The sequence below is a fragment of the Triturus cristatus genome, chromosome 5_2 (genome assembly GCF_964204655.1).
Source record: "Triturus cristatus chromosome 5_2, aTriCri1.1, whole genome shotgun sequence".
NCBI classification, from domain to species: domain Eukaryota; kingdom Metazoa; phylum Chordata; class Amphibia; order Caudata; family Salamandridae; genus Triturus; species Triturus cristatus.
In genome coordinates, this window is record NC_140588.1 from 483430077 (window position 1) to 483443428 (window position 13352).

At 43.0% G+C, this 13352-nt stretch overlaps 1 protein-coding gene across 5 annotated transcripts in view; it reads right to left on the bottom strand.

The window, feature by feature from the left end:
- SEPTIN7 (septin 7) overlaps nt 1-13352 on the bottom strand; it is a 495709-nt gene that overhangs the window by 247010 nt on the left and 235347 nt on the right. For all 5 annotated transcript variants that reach the window (XM_085607478.1, XM_085607476.1, XM_085607479.1 and 2 more), the window contains one exon: nt 7749-7855. In XM_085607478.1, the coding sequence (XP_085463604.1) occupies nt 7749-7855 (107 nt within the window). The remainder of the gene's footprint in view (nt 1-7748; nt 7856-13352) is intronic.

Here is a 13352-nt window from a genome sequence, read left to right on the forward strand (position 1 = left end):
CTTTTTGCCCACCATGTCCCATGGACCTGCCACTCCTATCTACTCTGAGTGTTCTGTTGAGCTGCCACTCCCCTCCCACCTGCCTAGCATTGCCAGATGACTGTAACCTGTCCCTGCCACCTCCACCCTGCCTGTCCACATGCCATGCCTCTATCCTCTTCCTCCTGTCCTACATGGTCCATTGTACTGCCACACCCTTCTGCCCTCCCTGGTCTGTTGTGCTGCAACTGCTCCTCCTGCCTGCCCCATGTGGTCTGTTGTGAGGCCCCTTCCCCTGAACTTTCTTGTCTGTGCACAGGTCCTGACCCTCCCTTCTATCCTCCATCGTCCTTTGTGCATGCCCCTGCACCCTCCTTCTTGCCCATCATAGCCATTGTGCTGCCACTAACCCTCCCACTTGCCATGCATGGTCTTCTGTGCTGCCATGGCCCCTCCCACCTTCCCTGTGTGGTCAGTTAGCTGCCCCTGACCCCCTCCCACCTTCCCTCCATGGTCTGTGTGTATGCCATCACAGTCTCACTGTTGCTCTTCATGTTGTGTCTTGCTTCTAGTGCCCATCCTGCCTGACCTCCATGGCCATCTTGCTGCTCCTGCCCTGCCCCCTTGCCCCCAGCCCTCTGTTTACATGTGCAGACCCCTACTCCCTCCCTCCTGGCTTGTCTGTTCCATTGTAATGCCCCTGATCCGTCCCTCCTGCCCTTTATGGTCTGTTATGCTGCAGCCTTCTCTCCTGTCTGTCCATTATGGTCAGCTAGCTACCATTGCCTCTTTCCCCTCTGTTCTCTGTTGTCCATGTGCATAGTCCTGTCCCCTCCCTCTTGCTTTCTATGGATTGTTGTGCTGCACTCCCGTCCTGCATGCCCTGTGTGGTGTATTGTGCTGCTGCAAACCCTGATGCCTGCCCTGCAGGGTCAGTTTGGTGCACCTCTCCATGTCTCTCCTGTCCTCTGTTATCCAAGTCCATGTCCCTATCCCATTTCCTTCCATGATCCAATGTACCATACTTGCAAACATTTTGAACTTGGTAAGAGGGAGATTTTGAAAAAAAACTGGGGTATTGATTTTCCCCTTTGAGTTACATTGAAAAAGAGGATATTGTAGACAGGAGACAGATCAAATAAAGCCCATTTGAGCTTAAAAACATTGGACGTTTCCTGGCTGAATCGGGTCTGTTGGCATGTATGGTTGTACTACCATTGCCTCTTCCTTCTGCCCACAATGGTCTATTACATTGCCACAGCCTTGAAGGAGGGTAGATTTTGTATCACAGGGGGCCCCTGGCCCGTTCTGTCCACACCTGAAGTATGAGACCCTTGTCCTTGCCCTGCCAGCCGCATTTGTAGGCCGTATTAAATTGACCAGCGGGTCCTGTGTTGCTATATAATTATCCTGAGACATCCTTACCACTCAGCCAGCATAAAACCCCTGTGTAGGCCCTTCTGTTCAATATGTAGGCCTCTTTGTTAAATTGACCATAGCTCTGCAATTTTAGTGTATAGCAGTCTGAAGGCAGGTCTGCGAGGCCTTCTGCTCCAAACTAGTAGCCCCCACCCTACCCAAGTGCTCCGTGCTCGGTATCAAAGTTCAACATCCCCCTGAAGCTGTCGACATACAGTAGGCTGCATCCTGGACTGGTACTTGCTTCCTGGGCAGGTTTCCCGCTTTTAAGGAAGTGGCAACCGCAGAGCGTCAAGTTAGGAGAACTGAGGAGATTTTATACATGAATATATTGAATTCCTGTACAATACCCATTATTTTCTGCTTGCTCTATGGAACTTACGATAAGCGATTGGCCTGAGAGACTGACCTTTTCACCCAGTTCATTGTCAGCATTAAGTGGGTAAATGACGAAATGTCTGGTAAAATCTGCAGACGAAGCTTTTGGGTAGCATACGTAGGTAGATGTAGCGTGCAAAGGAGCCCACAAAATGATATAAAAAGGGAGCACCCACAGATATCGACGGACAACCTCGCCGTCTGTATGTAGGTTAACAGGCTGTGCAGGTTTTCCCCAAGAACTGGGAGCTCTTGTCTTCCTTTGCTTAAAATGTCTTGCTCTGCTTTGCTTGAAGTATCTTATTCTATTTTACCTATATGAAATGTCATGTTATGTTTAACCATTGTTCTCTTTACTTTTGCATTTAAAAGATGTTGTATTGTAATTGCAGGAATGCTTGCTCTAAGAGTAAATGTGAGTGTCCCTAGGTAACATTTTCCTTGGTGTAACTTGTTTCTCATGATGCATTTATAGATGTGTTTTCTCTCTCTCTCTGTCAGTCCATTAATTGAGATACAGAGAATATCATGACAGCTGTATGATTATCTGGATTCTGTATTTTGTACTTTATGTCTCTATTCTGCGGTTTCTTTGAAGTTGCATCTTCTCATTAAACTGCCATTGTATTCTGCCTCCAATTCCATGTCTCATATGTCTGTTTTCTTCATTTTTGGAGCAAGCGTTCCTAGGCACCCCGGCTCAAATTAAGGTGCCCCTTTTGTCCCTGACTCACTCTCCTGCTCAGTTCTGTGGTGGCTCCCGGGGCTCTGGGGACCGCCCCTAGCTTCCTTGACCCGTAAGAGATCTTCCCTCCAACAGCCTCTCTTGCAAGTCCTGTATTGTTGGTTTGTTGCCCCTGCCCCCCTTTCCACTGCCCTCCATAGTCTGTTGTACTTCCACGGCCCTTCCTGCCTGCTCAGTGTGGTTAAATTGTTGCCTTTGCACCCTCCTACCTGCCTTCAATTTTCAGAGTCCGTGCCCCTGGCCTCTGCCTCTCAACAGTATCCTAATGAACAACTAGATTGCTAACATTCTATATTTATTACAAAAGTGTGGAACGCCTGACATCATCTTGATGTAATCAAAACTGTAATACCTAGAGCATTCCTTTAGAAATTACATATATGAGAGGGTCTTATTGGCATCAAAATTATGGTTAGTGCTCTAAAAGACTAAAATAAGGACATATTTTCTGAGTTTTCAAATAGCGACAAAGCACTTTTAAATTATTTGTTATCTTTATGTTTTTTTATCTAGTTGACAACTTGATTAAATGTTGCACTTAGGGGAGAGGATGTGGTGTTACTTCCAGAACTGCAGACTTTGCAACTGGGGAACCAGGTTGAAGTTTCTGCCTCAGCTCGACATTCTGTGATTCTGGTCAAATCACTTAGTCTCCCCATGTCTACAACCAAAATGAATTTGTTCTTGTGTGATGTAACCAATGCTCATGTAAAGCACTCCAATACCTGACAAGTCTGCACTATATAACACTGCAAAAACACAAAATAATAAGTGTTTTGCACACTTCTGTCATTGGGCTATATTTGGGCTATATCTGGGTGATTTTGGGCTACATTTGGGCTCTTTTGTCTCCGGTGGCCATCTTGGGAGATTTATTTGTTATGAAGTTTCCTAATTTCCTCATGTACTGCAGTCTCCTCAGTAGGAAATGCTTTCAGTTTTTTACTTTGATTCCATCATGAAGGTATTCAGATATGTCACACATTTGCCATGAATTCTGAATGTTAGCACTCTAGTTGCTCATTAGATCACTGTAGTAAAACTACTGTTCACCATGGAAGTCTGCTCCTGGTATTAAAAGTGCATGTTTCAGTCTGCATGTCAGAATTTTTTAATGAAATAGAAGAGGATTTGAGAAGTCACTCAAAATGTGCCCTCATTTTCTTTCTTCAGCATTAATCATAATTTCTATGGCAAAATGAACCCCCTCATTGTGTTCCTTTTTAAATTAAATGTTTTAAGTGTTACCAGTTTATTCCAATCAAGATGGCTTCAGGTGTGCCATACTTTTGTCATAATGAAGACAGTAAGTGCTCTAGTTGTTTTTATGAACATTCTTGGACATTCTGTCATTGGGCTATACTTGGGCTACATCTGGGTGATATTTGGGCTACATTTGGGCTCTTTTGTCTCTGGTGGCCATCTTGGGAGACTTATTTGTTATGAAGTTTCCTAATTTCCTCATTTACTGCAGTCTCCTCAGTAGGAAATACTTTCAGTTTTTTACTTTGATTCCATCAAGAAGGCATTCAAATGTGTCACACATTTGCCATAAAATCAGAATGTTAGCACTCTTTTTGCTCATTAGATCACTGTAGTAAAGCTACTGCTCACCAGGGAAAACTGCTGCTGGTATTGAAAGTGCATGTTTCAGTCTGCATGCCAGGATTTGAGAAGTCACTCAAAATGTGCCCTAATTTTTCTTTCTGCAGCACTAATCATACTTTTTATGGAAAAATGAACCCCCTCATTTTGTTCCTTTTTAAATTAAATGTTTTAAGAGTTACCACTTTAATCCAAGCAAGATGGCTTCAGGTGTGTCATACATTTATCATAAGTAGGACGGTTAGCGCTCTAGTAGTTCTTTGGAACACTCTGGAAAGCTGCAGTAGAACACAAAGGAATCAACTGACAGTCTCTGCCCTTGTTGGATGTACATGTTTTACTGAGAATGTCAGACTTCATTCTCACATGACTGAGAAAGATAATGTGAATTTACAGAAAATAAGCTCTCAGTTTAGCTTATAGATCACCTTCCAAACCTCTGTGGTAAAAGCATGAGAAAATATTTTTCTCTCAATCATGATATCCCAGCAGAAGGCTTTTTCACATGGTGAAATCACTTTAGAACATACCACAATTCCTAAAATGAGTATGGTACCATCAACAAATGATTTATAATGTAACTAAAGTCTTAAAATCTTCTATTAACTGCAATGCTTTTTAATGAGGTGCTATCATGTATATTGGTCCCAAGATGGCTGCCAACACTTCTTGGATGAAGTGCTGACAGCCAATCAGATCTCAGGATGAGATGTGTGGTTAGGCTCCGCCCACATATATATATTGATTTAAATGCTATTTTCTCAGGAACTACTGGACAGATTTACACCAGACCTACAAAAGGCACTTCCTTGACCTGAGGACTACCTCTCTGCCAAATTTCAAGTAACTCTGTTCAGCCGTTCGGGCTGTAGCTGTGTCTAAAGGTCCTATGGAAAAATGCATGGGAAAAACGCGTTTTGGGACCCCCCTTTTTTCTCAGCCCCCGCTTGACGAATCCCCCCGAGACTTTCAGGGTAGGAGCGGAGCGTAGCGCCCCACCTATTTTGAAAATTTCGCGAGGATTCATCGACCGCCGCCAAAGTTATTCCAAATAGAATGTTGCGGATTTCCTATGGAAACAGGGTCCTAACTATAACTATCTACTGGCGACCGCCAGTAGATAATATATATATATATATATATATATATATATATATACACACACACACACACACATATAAATACATTTATACATACACGAACATAGAAAAAGAAGTGTGCCCATCATCGAAGAAGTGGAGTGAGCAAGAACTTTGCCCTAGAGAGTTAGAGGCACCCAATAAAAGCTACAGAGTGATATGGAATTCTAATTGAATAATGTTCCATTAGTAAAGTTCCAATTTCATCAGAACGCTAGATTTCCAAGTGAAAGTAGTAGGTACATAAAATCCAATTACTAGGCCAACACGTATTTCGAAATAATTTAATTGCTTTCTCAAGACCATAAATAAGTCACGAAAAACACCTTTAAGAAATATGCAATAAAGCACGAATTTCAATATGGAAAATCCATGATAAATCTCCACACAGAGTTCCACACCTAAGCCTTTAGTAACAGAAGAGTTACAAGTATTTAATATATAATATACCCATTCTCTAACCCTGCCTCCTCTCCATAATTTCAGCCTCTTCTTTCAGTTTGTTTTCAGTTGAGTATTTTGTATAACACGGTCCGGTTTGTTTTCCTATATTTGAAAGTACAAATTATGAGTTGCAGGATTTGTATATTGGAGTTACACTGCACACAAGTTATTTTCCTTGCATAACTTAGTCAATTGGTGTAACAAATTATTCAATAGAACCATTTACAAACAAAAAAGAATGGAACTTTTCTTGAGCAAATTACGAGTTTTTCATGACAAATTTACACTTGGGGCCTTATTTCGACGTCGGGCGGATGCAGCCGTTATGGATACAGGTCCAACTGACCTCCGGTCCCAACCGCTGAATTTTGATGCGATCCTGGCTGATTTCAGACCTCATTAGCCAGGATAGTTTGACTCCAGTGGCACGGAGAGTACTAGACCCACATCTGGGCATACCCGTCCTACTCGTGGTGACATATGCAAAAACAACAATTGATGGGACAGAATGCAGAACAATGTCATACATTCACCCCAGTACAGAGATCTGGGCCTTAATCCATCGTTTTTTTGCTCACCTTGCCATTCTAGTTTGGACCCAGTCATATGCAAATAAGTCTTGACACTGCACCCAATGGGAACAGTGCAGCCCGAACTGCCAGGCCAGGTCCTCCCTGGACTGGAAACAAGCATCCTAGGACCGGTTTCGGGCTTTCAGCCCTCATCAGCCAGGATAGCTTGACTCCTGTGGCATGGAGAGCAAGGGACCCACGTCTGGGCATACCCGTCCCAATCGGGGTGACAAATGCAAAAACAATTGATAGACAGAATGCAGAACAATGTCATACATTCACCCCAGTAGAGAGATCTGGGCCTTAATCCATCGGATTTAAAACAGATCTCTTGACTGGTGAAAGTTTTGATTTTTTCTGCATTCCATCCATCGATTGTGTGTCTTTTGCTTTCTCGTCCTAAGTGCGCTGGGTATGCCCAGACGGGAGTCCCCGGGCTCACTGAACTCAAGCTATCCTGGCTGAAGAGGAATAAAACCCCGAAACCGGTCCTAGGATGCTTGTTTCCAGTCCAGGAAAGGCCTGGCTTGGCAGTTCGGGCTGGACTGTTCCCATGAGGCACAGGGTCAAGACTGATTTACATATGGCCAGGTCTAAACTGGGGTGGCATGGTGAGCAAAAGAATGATGGATTTAACCCAGATCTCTTGACTAGGGGTGAATGTTTTGATTTGTTCTGCATTCTGTCCATCATTTGTGTGTCTTTTGCTTCCATTGTAATGAGGCCGTCTGCTTTGAACCTGCGATGAGGCGTGGAAAGTATCCGAACGGCATTCGGAGGCTTTCGAAGCCTCATCGTAATGTGGTCCTTAGTGTGTAATCAGTTTTAGAACTTTGGTTCTATGAGTTGCACAATATTTACACTAGATGGCCGATTTCATTCTCCTTTCACCTGCCGTGGAAGCCTGAAGTACTGGTATTACCAGTTGGGAAATTGGCCAACTTATGTTAACAATGAAGAATACAGGATACCTTATGCACAGTGTAATTTGAGACGTCTACACAAACGTGAAAATTAGACGCAAGATGCCATAGCTGTTGGAGATCCTTGGGGGTGACTTTCCGAACCTTTCATGGGTGTAGGTCATGTAGAGTAGAGAGGTGGAGACCATATATTGCGATAACTAAGTAATCGTACTCCGGAAGAAGCTAAAATAAAGGCATAATTTAGGCTTCTTTTAAAGAAATGCCAGACACTTGGGGCAGCCCATTACTGTTCTATTTGAATAAAGTGCACAGAGGGATCTGTGAAAACAATACCACACCCAACTCAAAACCACTATCCTGGTTTATTTAATCTAAAAATTAAGTACACTGAGCATTCTCTCCTTATTTGTGGCTAAGGATGCCTTAAAGATTAATTACCAGGAGGATCAGTAGATAGACACGGGACCTACATTGATCAATAAAGAATGGAGAAAAATAATTTATGAAAAAACTGAAAGAACTAAAACACAATCACACATACCTGCACAGTCTTTTTGACTCGATGCGAGGGACCCGGGTATTCTGAGGAATACAAGTCTGTTAAGAATAATGAGTTGATAAGCGTCGATTTTCCCAATCCAGATTCACCTAAAGGAACAGAAAGGCAAGGTAAGTACAGCTGTTTTTTTTTATTTTTTATTATTTGATCTCACCTCTACATTAAATTAATAGTACCATAATCTGCGGAGCTCAATATATTTACAGCCAGGAGAAAGCCACCCAATTCCATCCAGATTAAGGAGGAAGTTAACACAGGTGCCTGTGTTTCTATTCAAAAAAGAAAGTGCTGCAACTGCTCAGATGTTTTCTGAAACTTTGTAAATGATGCCTCGGATTTTTAAACGTGATATAAACCATGCAACAAGCATACACAAAAGGCACCACTTAGCACAAAATAAAACTGCAATGTGGTCTTGAATAAAATCAGCCTGAATTTATGTATGCTGTGAATTTTTAGATGATTCACCCTCATTACTATTTCCGTGACAAACCACAACTAATTGGCAGCTTTGATGACGTCAATAGAGGATCGCGTTTAATCACTTGCTGGCAATGCACCACATGTAAACTCCACGCGACAGTGAAGTGTCTTGGCCTAATTCACCTGGGTGACTATGTGGGGTGTAGTGCCTTTCATAGTCAGTGACTTAAGTATGCACACACTGGTCTAAAGAAATCATGCACTCTTAAAATGGCGTTCCATGACTGAAGACCATATTCCAAAGATATGATGCAACATTGATGCTCTGAAACAAATCACTATTTTTCAACGTAAACAGTGTTTTCTTCTACTAAACACATGATTACACTCATAAAACGATGTTATTGTAGACTAGTAAAGCCACATTATTAATTATTTACTATTGTGCTGGTCTTTAAGCAGTATGCATTCCGGCAAGCATCAGTCATTTAAAACCGCAACATAAAATGTCATCTACTAAGAAAATTTGTTATAGCCTGATCAACTAGACGTACCATTTTGCCAGCCCCATATCATGTAGAGCAAAAGTACAACTTTGTTCATCATTCATTTTTTAACCTAATAGCTTAAGGGGAGCGAGTTTGTCTAGTGAGCGAATCTACAATATTTTTGCCCTTGAATTCTTTGTTTTTTGTTGAAAGATTGAGAGAGGTAATACACTTTTGCATAAATGCATGATCACCCACACATCTGCCCCCTTAACATGACCTGGCTCATTTCGAAAAATCTTAACTTTCCCGAAGAATGCAGCCCAGACAATACAATCTCTTCTCTGCCTTGCACCTGAGAGACATTGAATGGGCATGCTTGCCCCCCTGGTTTCCCAAGAGGTGATGATTCTTCACCATGTTGGAATAAGGAAGAAGAGGACCAATCCGGTGGTGGCTGCAATGCTGCCAGGAGCAGGCCGCAAAAAGAAAGCGACAGATCACAAAGATGAACATCTAACATACCAGATTAATGTAATCATTAGCTCTGCTTGTGTGTTTCCAGGAGTCATGTCTGTAACCACTGGCATGACAGGGTACATGTGATACGGCGATCCTAGCTTCTGAGTGGTGACATTGAAGAGACCAATTTCAAACAAGAAGGGAGAGCTGCCCGTCTCCACATGTGGTTGTGTTTCAGGCATGTTCTAAGCAGTGGTTCTAAACTTGTGGTACACAACTCCTACTCTGGAACCCTGCGATTACTTAGAAAATTACATATTAGCACACTGATGAGGTATTTATACATAAAAAGCAACATTGAAACATATTAAAAGCTCTGTAAATGTTAAGAAATTTGAAACTGGAGGCAAAAAATTAAATTGATGTCCTTTTCATGATTCGTGGGTGCTGCATATGTACAGCAGACAGAATCTAGTATTGGCAATTGGTGTTCTCAACTGAAACACTGATATGCCCGACAAAAAGACAGCATGCATTAGTAGCATAAGGCCTAAGTGAAATGCTAAAATCTAATATATTTTAGTAATAAACCGCATTTTGAAAATGTCTAATCTTCCCATTAAAATGCTGATATTTGCACTTTTTATGGTTTATTATACACGATTTCATAACCTGCATTTGCTTCTGTATTTTGTGTGTTGCTTTGAAGTTTAAATCATAGAAATTGCTTAGCTGGAATACGCCGCTTCCAGCACTGATTCAGGCGGGGTCCACAGAAGTTAAAACAAAGAATAGGAAGCTGTAGCAAGGAGAACAAAGCAATGATGTTTGCAAAGCAATTCCCTTTTTTATTCACTGTCATCTTCCGCTTGCTGTCTTCACATTATTACAAAAACAACATAAGGCGGAGGAGCGTCACCCCACTAAGTACAAAAAAAATAACGCAAAGTTAAAAACGTTACATTATAATTTTCTTCTTGGAACCAGCCAGGTTAGGGTGAGGATGGGCGTGCCTGGGAGAGGGCAGAGGAGTGTTTCCTGCTGCACTTAAGTGTGCAAGATGGTATGGCCGGCCCAAGATGCACTTTGCATGTTCTCCACCTAGGCTAGATTACAGCGTGGGTGTAGAACATGCTTAGCCTCCCAGTCCTCGTCTCAGTGCCAAACCACAGCTTTCAGACCAATCACAATGCTGCCTTAGCAGCACTTGGATTGGTCAGGGGATTTGGGAGGCTGTCTGCTTCCTGTTGCTGCTCGGAAGAAAAGAGGCGGCGGCTGGCAATCCGTGAAAATAAGGTTCTTTTTTTTTTCCTTTCTAAACCCCCCACCCTTCCTCTTTCCTGCCCTCTGCCATCGTTCCCAATCAGCCGCCACTGGAGTCTGGGAAGGAGGGTGGGCACATATGAATCTACATGCACTACATGCCACAAACAGATGCTTACAGGGTAAGTAAGATTCCATTCAATGGCATGTGTGGCTGTAGTTACACATGCTCTGCATAGACTGTAAAGCAGTCTCAATCAGAAGCAGTGGTAACCAGTGCGTATTGCTGACGTTTGGAAAAGGGTACGTGGCATTGCTTGCCCTACATTGGCTTGCTGGCGTGCTAAAACATCCATAAAATAAAGTTTAGTGAATGTGTGTGGTGTGGTGTGGACCATGTAGCTGCCTTACAGATGTCAGCTATGGAAATGTTTTCTAAGGCCATGGTTGCTCCCTTTTTCCGAGTAGAATGCACCCTGGAGTAACAGGTTGAGGTCTTTTCACCTTAGCATAGCAAGTTTGAATGCATTTTACTATCCATCTGGCTATGCTAGATTTGGATATAGGCTGCCTTTGTGGAGAGATGAAAAAGCATCAAAACGTTGCCTACACTTTCTGAAAGCTTTAGTTCTATCAATATAGAACATGGGTGCTCTTTTAACATCTAATGTATGAAGAGCCCTTTCTGCAAAAGAATCTGGTTGTGGGAAAAAACTGTCAATTCAGTCAAATGATTGAGGAGAAATTGAAATACCACTTTAGGGAGAAATTTAGGGTTGGTGCAAAGAATAACTGAAAGTTGAAAGAAAGGTTCTTCCAAGGTTAGATCCTGGAGCTAACTAACATACCTAAGTGAAGAATTGGTGACTAAAAATACCCCCTTCAATTTCCTTCTTGGAAGGTGGCAAGGATTCAAATGGAGGGGTTTTCCTGAGTTTTGTGAGGACAAAATTGCGGTTCCAGGAAGGTGCTGGTGAAACCCATGGAATAACTCGTTCGAGGTCCTCCATAAAGGCTTTAATAACTGGGACCTTGAATAAAGAAAGTTTGTTTATTTTGGAAATAAGCAGTCATTGCAGCAAGATGAAACTGTATAGATGTGAACACAAACCCAGACTTTTGTACGTGAAGTAGGTATCAGACCATGTCTTTTACTGTGACTTTCAAAGGGTCAATTTGGTTTCAATGACCGTAGCAGACAAAACGTTTCTACTTTACTGCATAGCAAGCTCTAGTGGTGGGTCTACATGCTTCTTTAAGAATTTCATACATTCTGATGGTAAGTTAAGGTAACTAAACTATATGACCTCAGGAGCCAGATTGCTAGGTTGAGAGTTTTGGGATCTGGGTGCCTGACTTGTCCATGGAGTAAGAAGGTCCAGTTTGCTGTGGAGCTTCGCGTGTGGAGCTACAGAGAGGTCTAGTAGTGTTATGAACCAGGGTTGACAAGCCAAGGTGGGAGCTACTAGGTTCATTGTAAGAGACGTCTGCCTCAGGTTCCAAACCAGAAATGGAAGGAGAGGGAGAGGCGAAAAGCGTAGACCAATATCCCTGACTAACTCATCCATAATGCATTGCCGCATTTGGGACACAGGCAGCATGCTAGTCCGTGACCCTCCAAGTCACACCTTGAACTTCAGTACTATGTGCCTTCTCTATGTCGTGACATGAGACCCCAGGATTGGACCGATGGCCGGAGACGAGAGGCACGTGGACTCTAATAGAAACCAAAGGACAAATAAACCAGAATCAATTAGGTGTGGTGAGCAGTAAACTCTGCTACATGGCTGTAGCGGAGTTGTTGCCGAACTCCGCGCTCCAAGCAGAGTGGACAAACTCTGCCAGCAGAGCGGAGTTTACGGCCTACCCTATAGTTGATATGGAGACTCCGGTGCTTGGCATCCCAGATACCCCGCGCTGTGAGGTGTTTAAGGTGTGTGTGCCCCAACCCATCTGTGATGCAGCTCTGCGACTGTGATGTGGGGAACAGGGTTGAGAAAAGGCTGCCCTTTCAACAGATAGGTGGTATTCCATTAGTACAGAGAGCGGCTTGTGAGGTGGTCCACCAACGCTAGATCCTGCAACTGACCTTATGACTGAGACCACTGTTGAGCTAAACATTCCTGTAATGGACACGTATAGACGTGCATGGGGTACTATGACAATGTATGAAGCCATCATCCCTAGAAGACCCATGATCTTCTCACTGTGAGGTGATGGTTTACCTGAAATTGAGGCAATATTGCTTGGAAGTTCTTTAATTCTTGCAGGATTGGGGTATGCTAATCCTATTTGTGTATTTAGGATTGACTCTAAGTATGACTGAACGTGTAATAAATGCAGGTGAAACTTGGGAATGTTGACAGTGACATCTGAGTGTGTTGCTGACACTGGTGATGAGTATTGGCTTTGATAATAAACCAGTCGTCCAGATAAGAGTATACATGGACATTTTCTCTGCGCAGATGAGCTACCACCGCTATGTATTTAGTGAACACTCAGGAGTGCGGTGGTCAACTCAATGAGAACGTTGAACTGGTAATGTTTGCCTGCTAGGACTAATCGTAAGTATTTGCGTCGAGCTGGATGTATTGGTATGTGGAAGTAGGCGTCCTTTAGGTCTAGTTTAGTCCTGCCGCTTCTTCAACAGGGCGACTTTATAGCATCTTGTAAGGAGACCATTATTATTATTAGTGCGATTTATAAAGCGCGCGGCTACCCCAAATAGGGGTGTCCCGGCGCTAGAGATAGCTGAGTGGCGACCAGAAAAAGGCCAAGGACCTACAAGAGCCATGTTTCCAATATTTTTCTGAAGCTAGATTCAGTATTTACCTTCCGCAGGGGCTCTGGAAGGTTGTTCCACAGTGATGCAACACCCAGTGTGAAAGTCCTTCCTCCCAAACGAGCCTTCGCAAAGCGAGGGGCTTGCAACAACGTCTGAGAGTTAGAA